The sequence below is a fragment of the Cricetulus griseus genome, chromosome 2, assembly GCF_003668045.3.
Source record: "Cricetulus griseus strain 17A/GY chromosome 2, alternate assembly CriGri-PICRH-1.0, whole genome shotgun sequence".
In the NCBI taxonomy this organism is placed as follows: domain Eukaryota; kingdom Metazoa; phylum Chordata; class Mammalia; order Rodentia; family Cricetidae; genus Cricetulus; species Cricetulus griseus.
The window spans coordinates 442,938,948-442,955,634 of NC_048595.1; the positions used below are offsets into that span (position 1 = coordinate 442,938,948).

Consider the following 16,687-nt stretch of genomic DNA (forward strand, 5'->3'; position numbering starts at 1 on the left):
GTTTTTTTATGGACTCATGAGGACACCTGTGGCCTTTTTAGACCAAGGTTCTCAGTCGTTCTCACGGTAACAGAGTTCTCTTTCTCTGCGCTCCTTCTAAGTCACTTACCCAACACTTACCTTGTCTTTCTCTATTCCTAACCCCACCCCCCACCCCGTGTCAAGCCTCTCCTTCCTTGTTCACCATCCCGTACCTGCCTAAACTCCCCGAGTCCCTGCGCACCCCCATCCGGTGCTTCGCCTTTCCCTGCCCCCACCCCTTTCCACGCCCACCTCCCTCCCCCTCGGGTCCCCTTCGCGTCCCCCTACCCTACCCTACCCTACCCTACCCTACCCTACCCTACCCGCCACCTCCACCCCTCTCGGCTCCTCCCCTTCCATCTTTGGGCCCTGCAGGCGGAGGCTGCCGTCTGGTCCCGGTAACTTGATGCCCGTGACAGTTGGCAGCTGCAGCCGCTTCGGCAGAGAAAAGCTGCAGCCCGGCCAGGAGCGACAGGTGTTGGCCGCGCCTTTGTCTCGCTGGCTTTGTCCCGCAGGCAGCGACAGGCACGCCTATGTCGGCCAGACGCCCAAACCCCGCGTCGTCGTCGGCGGTCCATCTGCCGGCCTTGCCTAGCAAGGAGGGGGTTGGTGCAGTGCGAGGGCGGCGAGACCGCGCCCCCAGGCAGCACCCTAAGAACCTCCGGCTCTGCTCCATTGTTCTTGGTTTCTGCTGCTGCTTCAGAGCTGGGACACCGGGCCGGCTCCCCACCGGGCCTTTAGGCACTCCATCCTTAGGTCTGGGCACTACCAAGCACCACTTAGTGGGGGCCTCTTCATCATTCAGATTTTGGTAGCTGGTGCTTCATCAGCCTGGCTGGAAGGCCTCCGAGGAAGGAGAAGACCAGGCAGGAACTGGAGCAGTTTGGCAGGGAAACCCCTTACCCTCCTAAAGATGTGACTGGCAGGCTCCTTGTGGCTGTGTACAGAGGGGCCTCCAAAGGCGTCAGGTAGGACGAGCTGGGTGAGAGGTTACAAGTTGGAAGGTGTCACCTGACAAACGACCCACTCCTGCTCTCTCACACTTTTGCCTCTGAATTGTTCCTCTGTGTTGGAGTCCTCACACTCTCCCCATCCCATTAGCTCTCATCTGGGTATTCCCAACATGCTGTAAAGTTTGGTTCTCTTCCACCACCCTCCAGGGACTGCCGAGGGTCCTCCATTCTTGGTGGTAAGACTCCTATGTGGGGGTGGGAATGATCCCAGTGGGGCCAGTCATAGCTGGTTTGTGACTTCACTGTTTAGCTATTAGCTTTCAGCAAAGGAAATTCTAAAATGATTACTTTTAAGTTTCCACTACTTTGAGGTAGGCAAAAATAACCTTTGGTAGTTTGTGTGTGTGGTCTTTTTTGTTTGTTTGTTTGTTTTGCTTGCTAGTTCACAACTCTTTCGTACTTTTCCTGCATCCAAATTAGCAAGGCCAAAAGAAGGCTCCTATTGGTACAGCGTAAGGGCTCTAAGGAAAGACTTCAAATTACCCGTGGTACACCTGATGGGAGAGTTAGAAGTGGGGTCAAATAAGGACACAAAACAAACTGCAAGAAGGAATTAAAAGCAATTAAGAACTCCAAGGAAAGCAAAACTACCCAGGAAGAGAAATGTAACCTTAGCCCATTCCTAGGTTTGGACATCAGTCGTGGACTACAATGCTTTGTCCAATGCTATGTGAGTTGGGTGCTGTCTAGTACTGGGGGAAAGAGAAATTGAGTACCCGGGGTATTCCTCCGTGTGATTAGGCATTCTCCTTGGAAGGAATGAGGGTAGAGACAGGGCAGGGTATGAGAAAGGAAATGCTTTTTGGTCAGGAGTGGGAGATAGGCGGAGTTGCTTGAGGTCCCTCCCTCCTGCAAAGCTGCCCTCAGTTTATTTTAGTGGGTTCATTGGCTAGGTGGCTTAGACATTTTTGTCCCAGAAGCTTGACCATCCCATCTTGAGCCCAGGAAACTCTCCTTCTCCTGTCTACCTCCCTCAGCTGACCTATTGCTTCCTGCCATTTGTCCCCTGGTTCATACCTTACCTTCAAAGTTTGCCTGCATGCAGACTTCCTGATCATTAGGGCCTTTTGATCCCCCTAGAGCCAGGAATAGAGGCCAGCCGAGGTTGGGCAGGGCCATAGTGGCAGGGTGACTAGTTAGCAGCAGAAATAACAGGCCATAAATCCCCAGAGGGACAAAGGCAGCAGCCGGCCTGCAGACATCCAAGCACTTTGTGGGCAATCTGCCCAGGAGACTCAAGAGAATGTCCTTTTGGTTTGAAAATAAAGGAGAGGGGCTGCCCTTGGGGTTACACTGCAAAGCACAATTAGAGCCCTCCAAGGCTCAGTCATCGAAGCATCCATAGCTGCCAGGAAAACTGTGTTTCAGACCACTGCATCAGCACTGGCAGTCAGACAGCATGCTCAGAGCTGCTGGAATCTGAGCATGAGGCCCCGTGTCATGTTGTATCTTTGCTCAGGTCCCTGGGACTCTGGCTTGGAGAGAGAAAAGGGAAGCAGTCCTCTTCAGAGTAGTTCTCACATGGTTGTCTGTCAGAAGGGCCAGGGTAGGAGGCCTGTGCCCTCTGTGATGCCTATGTACACACCTGAAGGGTGTGTAAGTCTTTTCTAGCATGGTACCCATGTGATTTCTGTGCTCTCAGCCCTAAGGCCAGCACATAAGCAACCAGCCAAAGGTGGCACAGGGAAAGTGGGTACAGGGGTCATGCTAAGTGGAGGGTTTGCCCAATGGATCTGCTAAGCAACCATGTATCAGTAAGAAGACATCAAGAGAGAGGGAATCAGAGAAGGCCTAGCTAGATCTGCATTATGGGAAATTCCTGAAGGGCATGAATGGGCCAGGGAGGCTGAGCATGTGAGAGACACAGATAGGAGCTGAGCCAGCAAAGAACACCATGCAAGGGAAGTCATGAGTTCGCTTTTGGGACTGAAGAAATACTAATGTACCATTTTCAAAATTCTTTAAATTTTTTGACAACATCATTCTATTTGGTTTATTGGTCTATGTTATGTTAAAAATATATTCACTCTAGGCTTATAGGTCCCTGGTGGAACATATGCTTAATTTGTATGAGGGCCTGGGTGGGTCCCCTTCACCACAACAAACACAGCATATAATTGAAAATAAAAATATACTTGCTTTATTTAACAATTCTCTAAAAGGCAAAAAAGTCATAAAAAGACACAAGCAGTCACACATATATTGCACTGGGTAAAGGTACGTTTGGTTTGCACATGAGCAAAGTGCTTGTCCGGCAAGGCTCACAAGTGGTCACACACACTCTGAGAGCTTATTTACATTAAAAAGGAGGCTCAGTTTAAAACAGAGAAAGTCTCAGGACACCCGTGTAAAGCACACATTCTAAAGAAAACAGAGCTGGATGCTTGGCATCTTGTAAACACATTCACAAAAATTATCCTAGGAAGTCAACTTCTGAGCAGTTAACAATCAAGGAATATATATTAAATAATCATAAAATAATGCTGACAGTAAACATTCAAGATAGTAGAGAGAAGGTTTTGGCAGTTTTGTGTTTAAGTAACAAGCATAGGCTTAGACCACCATCTATCTATCTACCCTTAAGATCCAACTGGTGAGGGAGGCAGCTGTCTGTAACATTGAATTTCCGTTAAAACATGGCTACAACCTTATTGCAGTCAAAGGCGGTGTTGCTTTAATAAAAAAAAAAATAGAGTTCTTGTTTTTATGAAAAATAGGGTTAACATTCAGGCATCGGATGGCTTTACTCTGAAAACCAATTGCAGTTAAGACAACTTTCTAGTAGCTGCTTAAGACTCAAGAAACTCTGCTTTTTCTGTTGCCAACACTGATTCCTCACTGGTGGCTTCTCATTGTCACCAGTATCGTGTCAGATAATCTTTGGATGTCTGGTGCAGCATAATGTTTTGTAGAACTGGGCAGAGAGGTCCCCTTCTCCCCAAAGGGTTCCAGTGATCCGAGAGCCAGCAGCATAGACAGATGTGGTGACAGAGACCTGGAGCCACAGGAGCTAGGTGCCAGCCAGGAGTATAGTGGGGATGCTGAGCATCTTGCAAACTGTAGAACGCTAAGGGTGGCAGTGTCAGTCACTTCCCCTTCCCTGTGTTCAGTGGCTGCTCTCTGCTAGGATCTGATGTCTTGGAGATTCCAACCAAAGAACATGTATGACCGTGTCCCCAAAACAGCAAAGCCTGATTTGCAGATGCTACCTACCATGCAGATAGGGTAACATGACTCATACCACACCTCTCTGAAAACTCACCATGATGGTCTAAGAAGGATGCAAGGATGGCACAGAAATGTACAGTGTGGGAGTGCTAGTCTGATGGCATTGGTCACAGGAACTACTAAGCCCCATTAGTCCAGGGCAGGCATTTCAACTTTGTTTACAAACAGAAGCACGTCAGACTGGAATGTTGGCCACGACAGGAACTGAAGCCAAAGCTGCCACACCATGCTCCAAACCACGTAATGGACACACTGAGAGGATGCCAACAGAGATGCTCTCTCCACTTGGTAGGTAAACAAACACTCATCAGGACTGCATGATAATTTAGATTAAAACACAGCCCTCCATCTGATACAATCACACTGTGGGAAAGTTCTAGAAAGCCAGGCCCTTGGCTGAGTGCCTCATGTGTCACAGCATGGTGCCATGTCTCAGCACAACCCACAGGGCCAGTGGACACTGGTGCACTGGAAAGGGGTCTCGTTGAGGTCAAGGGACTTCTGAGGGCCTTGAGGCAAACTCCATGACACGCAGATCATCTCGGTCTCCCCCAAGTTCAAAGACAAGTTCAATGACAAATGTCACCGCATCCCCCAAGTTCCGTAGTTATATTTCAATACAAAAACGTATTTCTCTCTAAACCTCCCACAGTTTAGACACACCTTCAGAAACCATGGTGGTTTGTTTTTTTCTAAAACAAAAAAAGCAATGTCAGTATGTGTCCATTTCATTAGAAACAATGAGAAGATCTCCCGTCTCTTCCAAGCACCATCTAATGTAGACGCTGGCTGGGGGACATGGTTACGTCTGTGCCTCCTTCCTGGGACTCGACAGCTGTCCACTTTCCTCCTCTTTGGTTTCTGAGGTATCAGTGAGTCCCAAGGGAGGGCTATCTTCCTCATATGGCAGGCAAATGTTGCCCTTCTCCTCACTTTCACAGTAAATACACTCCTTCAAAGAGAAAAGGTGACATCAGTAAGAAGAGAGCAGCTCAATCTCTGCTGTCAATCACACTCAGCAGGGTAGGGTGGACCTGAAGGTTGCTGGCCATAGAGGCACTCCCTGCACCAGGGAGCTCCCTCCTGGTCATGAGTCCTTTACCAGGATTTCCACCAAAAGTTCACAACCAGGGATGAAGGTGGCTGCTGCTCTCAGGCCACTGGACTGCAGTGGGGACACTTTACCTGAGAGCCAGCAGGTGGCAGCAGAGGCCTGGGGAGCACATATGGTTCTGGAATTCGAAGGATCAGGGGCCATGGCAGGAAGAGAAAAGTGGGCAGAGATGTTTGTATTGCTAAATAGAGATCAGCACGGTAGGGGATTCCCTTCAGCGAGCTGTTCGGGCTAGCCATTCAAACCTTTGGAAGGACTCACACACAAGAGTCCTAGAACTCACTCTTCCTTCCTTCCTTCCTTTCTTCCTTTCTTTCTTTCCTTCCTTCCTTCCTTCCTTCCTTCCTTCCTTCCTTCCTTCCTTCCTTCCTTCCTTCCTTCCTTCCTTTTGTGATGGGATCTCCCTATGTAGCCAGACCAGACTCACGCTGCAATCCTCCCTCCTCAGCCTCTCAAATGCTGACTGTAGGTGTGTTCTATCGTACCTGATTTGTTTTTTAAATCAATTTTAAATTTAGATGAGTGATATTTACAGATAAACCAGGAAGACAGTACAGGGGTCCTCTTCAGTGAACCTCTGTTGTTTGACTCTTGAGACAAGGTCTTGCTATGTCTCATAAGCCAGCCTTGGCTTTCCAATCTCCTGCCTCAGTCTCTCAAGTGCAGGTTGTAATCTTTTTGTGCTATGTGAGAAGGAAGGTTCTGCAAACTTACTGTTACATCGATGGCGGCGGGCAGACCTCCAGTCTGGACCCATGGATGGACCTCTCGAAGCTCTCGCCTCTGGCCCTCTGTGAACTGGGGCTGGGACCTCTGCAGCAGCTTCAGTTTCTCCCGGTCCTCTTTTAAGACTGACTGGAGATCCCTTTATCGAGAATTAAGTATTAGTGAGCACCACAGGCTGAAGGGACAGTATACTCACTTTCTGTCATTTTTTTTCCCAATGTCAGTAATGTAGCGGTAGAGGATTATGGTTGAGAAAAACCATTTTGTTTAAGGTAACTTGATCTCTTTAATGAGTTTTCTTTAGTCTTTTCTCTTAATGATAACCAAGGTCACAGTTTCAGTTTTTCTTGAAATTAGTTGTGAGTGCCTGGCCCCTCCAGGTGTAGTCTGGAGCCCTGGGTTGGCTCTCACCGTGTGTACTAGGAGACTTAACCATCCAGATTCTGGGACCATGCTGTCTCCTTCCTGGGCCAACACTGGCCTGGACCACAGCTGTCTCCAACCTGAGGCCTGAGGATCCCCACCGGTCCCCCTGTTTTGCTGACCCAGGGTCTGCTGCCTTTAGGAACCTCAGGGGTTCCCTTACTTTGTCCTAGCCCCATGTGAAGGGCTGCTCTGCAAAGACAGTGAGCTCACCAGCTTCACAGAGAAGCCTGTGCAGGCCCAGAATCACCACAGACATGGGCTGATCACCCACCTTGACCCTTGGTTTCTTCAACTGAGACAGACACATCCCATTTACCCCAAAGATGGGTGAGGAAACACAGCTCAAGGAGCAACCATGCCCCGATGCCTGGCAAAAGCCCAGTGTGCTGTGGGCAGGAGATTGGTCTCCAGGGCCACAGGTGCAGGCCCAGTGGGGCCATCATGCAGAAGCCTGCTTTCTCTCTACTGCTTCTGTCAAGGCTAGGCGGTGTTCCATGGGACATCCTGCCTGCCTGAATGACCTTGGTGTTGGAAACCCCTACCCAGCCCTCCGGGCTTCCCAGGAGGTGTAACAGTTACCGGGAGGGCAGCTGGTATGTCATCATGATGCTGTCATCTGTGTTGGCCATCAGCAGCCAGATGGGGTCCTGCAAGACGTACTTAATGAACTGCTCACTTTCCTCTGTGTCTGTAGTCACTTTTGCTTTGTGATTGTTCTCTGAAGAGTCAATGCTTCCGAAGTATTTGCTGGTGTGACTTGTGTCACTACTGCCTTCAAAGACATGAAATGTGTATCGTTATAACCTTGAGACAAGAAAGCAACTCTTGCAAAATGTGCTTATATGAAGCCACGACAGTTCTGGAAAGTGGGGTTCCTTGGGGAAAGACAGCCTGTGCTGGCCCACCTTCCCCTCCCAATCTTAATAATCTGAATAATTCGAACACAGGATACGTGCCAGCACTGGGGAGGTGATTCTCACCTGCGGCAAAGCTGAGCTCAGGCAGGGCCTTGTTTTGAATCCCTGACCTTTGTCCTAAGTTCTTTAGACTCTGTCTTTAGACTCACAGAAGATCCCTAAGAGGGGAGCTGCTGGCCTATTCATGCCCAGATGTTGCCCCTGGGTAGACAAGCCTATGAGCAGGTTAGGGAAAGCTCACTTTATGGCAGAAAAAGCGTCAGGATTTTGAGCGTGGCCATGTACAGTTTGCCCCTGGGGTCTTGAGGGCACAGGTGGAAGATCCTTGCCAGTAGGTGTTGGATGGTTTGTTGTGTTTGTACATGTGAAGCCAACTCAGGAGGTTGAACCAATGCCCAGGGAACCCACCTACTGGTCCAACAAGGGCTGGCACAGATATAATGTCTTCACTGACACAGAAATTGGAAGCTAACAGATAGAACCATGAATTCTGATGGCTAGGGCCTGCCTGCTGTGCTAAGTAGGGCAGACAGAGCTGCATCCATGCAGAATGGCCAGGGACAGAACATTCTAGACACAACCCAAACCCACACTGCCTAACACACACTGGGCCCTCAGCACAAACATACCTGCCCCACTTCGGGATGCATCACAGCCTAGTGAGCTGGAGCCCAGAGAATCTGAAGTGGCAGAGGCTCCGCTTCTAGACAGTGCTGACCCCGTGGCTGAGCAGAGATCCTCACCCAGCAGGAGGTTGAGCAGGTCACTGGATGTGGAGATGGCATCACTGTTCTGGGTGTCAGAGGGCTCGTTGCACTTTAGGGACAGGAAAAAGACACTGATGCTCAATCATAGGGGCTTAGGGACAACATAGCACACAACACACAATATGGTGGGGTGGAGCCCAGGGAGCGCACTGGGTGGCTTTTGTGCAAAGATCAGCCACGGAGCACAAGCCTTTACCTATCAGGTGAGCAGATTTTGCACTTATGGGAGTGTGGGGAGAGGGTCGCTGATACTCTATGATACTACCCAATAAAATGTGACTTTGGGAGAGTCACAGCAGACGGCAGGGCTTGCACTCAGTGCAAATGTGCCAAGATGCTCCTCAGCCTCCTGAGTATCGAGCCACCCCATAAGTGAGGCTCTGAGCCCCAGTGGGTCCTGGGGCCTTAGAGAGCAGACAGGCTCTGAGAGAACCACTGCCCACGAATACGGTCCCACTTTCTGAACAGCAGCCCAACACCTTACAAAGGCAGCCGCCATTTCCTGAAAGCTCCTGCCACCTGGTGCATGGGGCTGACTCAGGCTGCTGCGACCACATAGCTTGCTCTCTCAGAAAACATTAACTGGAAAAGAGCCCTTACCACACCAGGGATTATTGGCTTCCAAGCCAAAAGCAGAAACCCCCCTCATCTTCGTGAGCCTCGGGGACCTGTACTCCACCAGGCAGGCTCCTGGCCACTGCAGGCTGGAGCCTGTCCCTTCTCCCCATGCTGGGCTTCATTAAACTTTGAAGGCTAGCCACACAAGGGCATGGCTTTAATCCCAGCGCTGAGAGCAGAAGCAGACAGATCTCTGAGTTTGAAGCCAACCTGGTCTACATAGCAAGTTCCAGGCCAGTCAGGGATAGAATAAGACTGTCTCAAGGAAAAAACAAACAAACAAAAGAGTTTTAAGACTCATTAGAAGCTGGGCATTGGTGGCGCACGCTTTTAACCTCGGCACTCAGGAGGCAGAGGCAGGAGGATCTCTGTGAGTTTGAGGCCAGCCTGGTCTACAGTGTGAGTTCCAGGATAGCCTCCAAAGCTACACAGAGAAACCCTGTCTCAAAAAAACAAAAACAAACAAACAAAAAGACTCATTAGAAATGTGAGGCCCCAAAGTTACACACTATTCCTGGTCCCCTCATCGGCATTATCTGTTATCCTCATGTGCTTCCTACTGAGCTCCAAATAATGTTTTATGGTAGGGCCTCATAACCATAAATGGCATGTTCTTGAAAAGACACTGTAGCTTGAATCCAGGCCTCTACGCTGGCAGGAAGCACCCAATCCAGAACCTTCTCTCACATGAGGGTATGTGCTGACCACCATGTGGTTCAGCCTACTGCCTGAAAGGAAGGAGGCACAGCACAGAATCCTTACTGTTGGAGGTGCCTTTGGCTGCCGATCTCGAGACGTGCCAGCCGTGCAGTCCAGACCAGAAGCTGCTGTCCCTGTGGTCCCCAAGGTCCCTGGGGCTCCAATGCTGCTCTCAGGTGCCTCCTCTAGCTGAAGCAGGTTAAGCTGCAGGGGACTGCTGCCTCGGGACTGGAAGAGTGGTGGAGAGGCCCTGCCTGAGGCCACGGTGCCTGCTGGAGGGGTGGCTGGACAAGTGCATGACTGTCTGAGCACCGAGGTCCGACTGGGGAACTCAGCCTGGGAGGCAGGAGCTACTTCAGAGGCAAGTGTGGGGTGGGCTGGAAAGGGGGGCTGGCTGGGGAAGAAGGCCTGAGGCAGGTTTGGGGTTGCTGGTGGGAAAGGGTAGCTGGGTAGCATGAAGGCCATGACTGGAGTCAAGGGGGCAGCAAATGTCAGGGGCTGCACTGCAAACTCGGGGTGGGTGCCCATAGGCACAACAGGCATGGTGAAGCCGGGGTGGGCAGGTGCAGGTGGTGCCCCCACAGTCCCTGGTGTAGACACTATTCCAGGTGCCTGGAACACAGGCAGAGGGTAAGCTGGCACTGAGGCAGGGAAGGGTGCAGAGGGGCAACTGGACTGGGATGTGTCAGAGGGTGACCAGGCTGTGGCATTCAGGCCCACGAGGGGAGGACGGTGGGACACAGGTCCTCCAGATCCTGTGCTCTCAGAAGAGTCCTGAGTCTTGACACGCTTGGACTTCAGTTTTCTGTTCTTTCCAGTTTTTTTCCAAGATGACTCTATTCCGGAAGTATTTCTTAGTCCTGGGGTAGCTAAATGTGGAAAAACAATCAGGGTGAAAACTGAAAAGTAGCTGCAAGCCGTACTATGTCAACTCACAGCAAGTGTAAATGCCAGACACCTGACAGCACCTCTGAGTTTCACAGCCTAGAAACAACACTCGGTTTTTCTCATTCCATAGCCAGTGAGAGGACCTGAGGTAGGTTTTTCATAAAATTGAATTCCATCAACTTGAAGGTGCATCTTTAGTTACAAAGCTGTATTCCTCTCTTCTCCTCCAAGTCCTGTGCCCTGTCTCATAAGCACCTTAAAGGTCCTGTGTCCAAGGAGAAGTTAAGTTGAGATGGACCAGGAAGTATCCTCACTGCTGCCTAGTTGCTATGTGGGTTGCTGAGGGGTAAAGTTACCAACAACAGTCCAATCTATCCATGAACTACAATAATCACAAGTGTGACAAGAAATGCCCTTGGGTGCAACACTGGCATGGATGTTATGGGCAACCAATACCACTTTCTGACTCAATTTAAGGTCCCCTCCACAGGAGGAAAGGCATGCCTGATACTGCAAGTCTGGCCAAGAACCCATGTTGGTGAGGTCATAGGTCCCAGGAGTAAACCTATTATTATTGTTTTGCTAATTATATATAGTAGCAAACTGACCTCCAAATTCATATCTCTGTACCCACAGACCTCACTGGAAGTTTCTCTGCCCAAAACTTGGCAGTTAACACAGAAATTCACAACTAGGTGTCAGTAGAGTGCTCAGCCACAGCATCTACATGAACCTTACCCCAGGGCTCGGGGAACAACATCAAAGAGGGTATGGGAAGACTGTGAGACCAGAAGTTGGGCAGGACTGAACCAAAATAGGTCTTCTGGAAATGACAGGACGTACAGCAGCTGTGCTTGCCTGTTCAGGGTCAATCCAGTCAACGTCCTATCATGGGGCAGGAGGGGTTTGTGGGCCTCCACCCCAACTGATTGCTTTTGGGGAGAGAGAACATGTGTTCTTTAAGGGTGTGGCCCCCAGCAGGCCATCACTCTCACACGGAAGGCCCCACACCTAGGAATATGTGAGTAGTACAAACTGGACTTCGAGGAGGACACAAAGGGGTGTGTGTAGGGTGGTGGCGTGGATCTGGGAGCTGGTGGGGGGGGATCAATATAAACAAAATATATTTTATGGAATTCTCAAAAAATCAGTAATAAAACCAAAAGATACTTTGTCCAAAACAAAATAAAAACAACAAAAAACAAAACAAAAAACTTGCCATTCTCCGCCAGTCCCTGATATTTAGAAAAAAAAAAAGAAAAGAAAAAAGAAAAGAAACCACGTATTTGTGTATGGGCCCTAAATGACAGAGTGACCGGCTTCGCTTAACCTACCACAACTGTTCACTACTGTTCACCTGCCCCCAGAGATCTGGGGGGCATCTGTTGTCTGGGTCTAGAGCACCCCTGAAAGTCCACGCTGAAGGCTCAGTTGCTGGCCCTGGGGGACAGAGGAAGGGAGGTAGACGCTCTAGGAGGTGGGGCCTAGTTGGGAGGAAGCTAGGCTACTGGTGCCTGCCCTAAGATATTGGACCCATTTCCTGGCCTCTGTGAGGTGGGCAGCTCTTCAGTCACCGTCTCCTGCCGTGGAGTGCTGCTTTGCACCAATGGGTGGCAACGGTGGCTACAAACCTTTGGAATTGTGAACCAAACAAACATTTCCTCCCTATAAATTGGTCCTCTTCCATATTTTGTCACAGTGATGGAAAGCTGACCAACAGTCACATATGCCCAGGAACACATTCCTCCTCACCAGTGACAGATGCTGCCGCCGCCGAGGCTTTCTGTAGTGAGGATGAGGGGTGCGACTGTGACAGGAGGAACTTTGCGTATTCCCAGTGCCTTCCTTGTGGGGTGGCCCAGGAACCTGTTTTCTTCCCACTTCAGCAGAATAACGGGCCTAAGGCAATAGGTACTTGGAGGGGGCGGCATCTGTGAGCTGTGACAAGGGGGCCCACACCTTTACTGCATGTTGAGACAAACAGCACAGTCTAAGCACACTGCCCTGCAAGGAAAGGCTTCACGATTCTGTCTCCATTTTTGTTTTACCTACTGGAAAATTTTCCCTCAGAGAGGACAATGGCTAAAATGCATGGGAACTGGAACTATGTACACTTGGGGCTGCCCAGGATTGGGGTGGGTGTCCTTTCATTTCCACTGAAGTTCTCTATGTGGCAATACTGTGAGTCGGAGAAAAAGAGTGAGAACAGAACGTGGTGAAGGCATCCTGGCTGGGCATGTCAGTCAGAAACAGAGCAGCATGCTTGCTGAAAACCCCGGTATGATCTTTAAAAGAGGTCACAGTGTCCTCATTTCCCTTCAGAGTGTTTATGGGGATGGTCCTGCTGGTGTGTGTCCTGGGCTCACTAGCTGTGATCCTGGACCAGAGCTCCAAAGCCAAGAGAAGACCTGGTATCTCTGGCCAGTGTAGCCCCAGTCTCTGGGTCTACAAACAGGTGGTCAGGCACAGGAGCCAGGTGGGCATGTGGCCTGAGCCTGATGCCATCATGAATGTGTGGACAGGCAGGTGGCTAGACTCAAGAATCAGGCTTCTGGAGCAGAAAACCCTCATGACATATGGATCTTATTTCATTCCTGGACATAACCACCCAGGGATTAAGGGTCTGAAGAATAGTTTTATGCTAATGGCTTTGGCTGAGGTTGGCTGTCCACAGGGCAGCCCCAGGCCAGGAGGGTGAGTCTACTGGAAGGGGACAGTCATTCCTCCATTCCAAGGAGCTGCATGCTACAGGTTCCATAGCACCAGGCTTATTTGCTTACTCTTTGCAGGTTGAACTTAACTTTTTACCCCAGGGTGTGGACAAAAGCCCCAACCCACAGTTTGCTGAAGCTAGCCTAGGGTCCAGCAACTGTCCACAGTATTGTTCCCTTGGGAACATGAAGCTGCATCCTTGAAAGCATTCCCAGGCTGCATCACCAGCAAAGTGGCCGTGGCTACTCCACACCAACACCTCCTACCAGACAAGAAGGCCCATACTTGTAACCATAGCACTAGGGAGGCTGAGGCAAGAGGACTGTTGAAACAGGCAGTATGAGCAAAAAGTTTTAAAAAAGAGCAAAAAGTTTAAGAAAAACACAGGCTCAGTTCAGGCTAGCACTCACCTCGCTCACTCGCCTGGGCTCGGGACCTCTCCTGGAGATAGCTGTGGCAGCGCGCCTGCAGTGCCCCGAGCCTGCTCAGCTCCCTGAACCGCTGCAGGAAGCCCTGCTCCTCTCTCTGCGTGTGTGCAGCCAGAACTTCCTTGGTGAGGCCCAGCTTCTGCAGAGGCCCCTTTTCCTGGCTGAGGCCCCCGGCTGTGCCATCCAGGGACTCAGGCCCGCTGGCCACATCTTCTACTGTCTCTGCAACAAGAAGCAGGCTGTGATTGGCTTGCGCTGATCAGTGCAACCTACGGTACAGACCACTCACACCCAATTGATTCATGATGCCCACAGGTGGGGCAACATCCCCCATGCCTACTTCAGCATTCCAAGGGAGTCCCAGCAACAGGCAGAAAGCAGCAACAGAGACCTGACGATCCACTGGGCCAGGCATCAGGCCTATGAGCAACAAGAAACTGGGAGCTGTGGACTTTCACTCTGGGCCTGAAGACAATCCAAAGCTGCCCTCAGTTTTGGTACACAAGGGACAGAGCCAAAGTGTTACTTCTTCCAAGGCTCAGGACCCTGCATGGTGGCCACTGTGACTATGCGGCCTGTGGAGCAGACAGGTCAGGGCATGCTGGCTGAGCAGGTGGGGGTTGAATCTCACATGTCCATGGCTTATCATTTCCTTCTTTATTTAAAAAACAGGCTTATAATTCACTGTGTGTGTGTGTGTGTGTGCTCACATGCACGCACTGTAAATACACACACACACACACACACACACACACACACACACACACACACACACACAGGTGAGGAGGCCAGAGGTCCACACTGGATGTCTTCCTTGATTGCTCTCCACCTTAGGTTTTGAGATTTGGTCTCTCCTGTAAACTGGAACTTGCCATCTTAGTTCAACTGACTAACTAGTGGGATCCAGGAACCCCCGTCTCTGCCTCCCCAGTGCTGGAATTTGAGTGGAGGCCACTGTGCCTGGGTTTTATGTGGGTGCCAGGAACTCGGGTCCTCATGCACGCTCAGCAGGAGTATTACCAACTGACCCATCTCCCCAGCCTCAAAGACTCATTTTATTAAGAGAACTGAGCCATGGTCAGTCTTCTTACAATGTGTTCTGGCTTTTTTCCCTACATAGGAATGGCTGCTTAACCTCACCTTTTGCTAGGGGACAAGGCTGGACAGAGAAGCAGCCCCAAGCCTAGTTAAAGTGGGGCCTGTACTTTAGGGACAGACAACTGCCACCAGGTGGCACTAGAGCACAGCAAGGACTTGGGCTCTAGCTGGCCACATCTGGCTTCTGAATTTTAAGTACCTAAGTATCTTTTACTGGGCTTCTTCTGGCTAAGTTTGAATAAACATAAAAGTTCAAAGTGGTAGCTAGAATTTTTAAGTCAAATTTTCTGTGTATGTGTGTTATATGCATGCGTGCGTGCGTGCGTGCGTGCGTGTGTGTATCCGTGTCTGTGTAAGCAAGCCAGAAGAGGGTGTCAGGTGTTCTGCTCTATTACTTTCCACCTCATTCCTTTGAGAGACAAGCTTGCTCGCTGACCCTGGAGCTAGGCCAGCAAGCTCCAGCGACCCTTTTGTCTCCGCGCTCAAAAGCTCTGGAGGCCATCTTTTGACCATGGCCCACTTTTTATGTGGGTGCTAGGGATGTGAGCCAGGTTCTCATGCTTGCACAGCTCTTACCCACTGAGCCATCCCCAGCCTCCCAAGTGTCTTTTGACACTCAGATTGCTGTTGATCTTCCCCAAGGACCTCTGGCATACCTAACTCCGGCTGTGGTTTTTTGTCGCCCACGTGGACAATGGTGCTGCTGTAGCTGCATTGGCTGGTGAGGGACACCACACTCTCCGCCTTGCCTGGCAACGTCAGGGAGCTCAAGTGAGCACTGACCTCTGTGTGGCTGGTCACCTTGGAGTGCCGAGCTGCCTCTTGATGAGAGAAAAACAGAAGTAAACATACACACAAGATTAAAGTTACTGTGCAGTTAAGGACCTGGAAATAAAGGGACCTAGGGGGCCCAAGCTGGCTCTACCCCCACCCCACAGATACTTGACACTGGGAACTGGACAGCCTGTCCTCCAGAGAAAGGTGAAGAGGCAATGATGACACAGGAGCAACTTGAACTTCACACTCAGAGCCCAGGACCTGAAGCATCTAGACAGCTGTGGTCATGCTGAGTGAGCCAGGGTCCTCTGGTGTTTAGCAATGGCTTCTCCAATAAGCAGGAGGTAGGGTGGGTGATTTGGGCTGGCTATTCTGTTCCATGCATGATCTTACACTCTCTTGTGCTTCTCTAACAAATGGGTTACCCTATTTCCTCTTTAAGATTGTATTATTGTTGTTGTTGTTGTTGTGTGTGGACTCATGTGCCAAAAGCACAAGGTAACAACCTTGTGGAGTCAGTTCTCTCCCTTCACCTCTATAAGGGTTCTGGGGATCGAATTCAGGATGTCAGGCTTGCACAGCGACCACTTGACATACTGAGCCATCTTGCCAGCTGTTTCTTTTTCTTTTTGTATTTTTTTTTTTAGACAAAGTCTTTTTGTTTGTTTGTTTTGTTTTTTTCGAGACAGGGTTTCTCTGTGGCTTTGGAGGCTGTCCTGGAACTAGCTCTTGTAGACCAGGCTGGTCTTGAACTCACAGAGATCCGCCTGCCTCTGCCTCCCAGAGAGATACAGTCTTATTTTGTAGCCCAGACTGGCCTCCAACTCAGCATCCTCCTCAGTCTGCCAAGTCCTGAGATTGTAAGCATGTGCCCCTGTATGCAGTGGGTTCCTTTCTGACCCGGGTCATAATTCACTGTGTTGAAGCAGCCTGAACTTTCAAATGGCCATGGGGTACGGTGGTGTTCACAGCCTCTGAGCAGGCTAGGAAGGTGCTTGCCCCAGAACCGCAGAGGCTAGCACATCCTGAGAAGGGAATAGAGCTCAGGGCTGTCCCCTGGCTACCAGCAGGCTTTCCAGAACCCTGTTCTCAAAACTTACTACCCTAAGCCTAGACAATACTTGAACTATAAGAGGGGCATTGACTTTCCAGCTACTTTTGGTCATTTATAGACTTTGCTGCTATAATGTATGAAAAATTAATCCAGGAGGGAAAGGGGGGCCAGGGAGGGCTTATGATGATAAGTCTGACCCCC

At 50.2% G+C, this 16,687-nt stretch overlaps 1 protein-coding gene across 3 annotated transcripts in view; it reads right to left on the minus strand.

Moving 5' to 3' along the window:
* Positions 1-3,148: 3,148 nt before the first annotated feature.
* Per2 (period circadian regulator 2) overlaps positions 3,149-16,687 on the minus strand; it is a 42,364-nt gene continuing 28,825 nt past the window's right edge. For 2 of the 3 annotated variants that reach the window (XM_027397585.2, XM_035441138.1), the window contains 7 exons: positions 15,312-15,476; positions 13,540-13,779; positions 9,593-10,398; positions 8,075-8,261; positions 7,108-7,300; positions 6,091-6,241; positions 3,149-5,214 (listed from right to left, as the gene is read on the minus strand). In XM_027397585.2, the coding sequence (XP_027253386.1) occupies positions 5,065-5,214; positions 6,091-6,241; positions 7,108-7,300; positions 8,075-8,261; positions 9,593-10,398; positions 13,540-13,779; positions 15,312-15,476 (1,892 nt within the window). In that variant the 3' untranslated portion in view covers positions 3,149-5,064. Of the gene's footprint in view, positions 5,215-6,090; positions 6,242-7,107; positions 7,301-8,074; positions 8,262-9,592; positions 10,399-13,539; positions 13,780-15,311; positions 15,477-16,687 lie in introns of those variants that run through there. The other variant, XR_004768741.1, reaches the window with a different exon arrangement.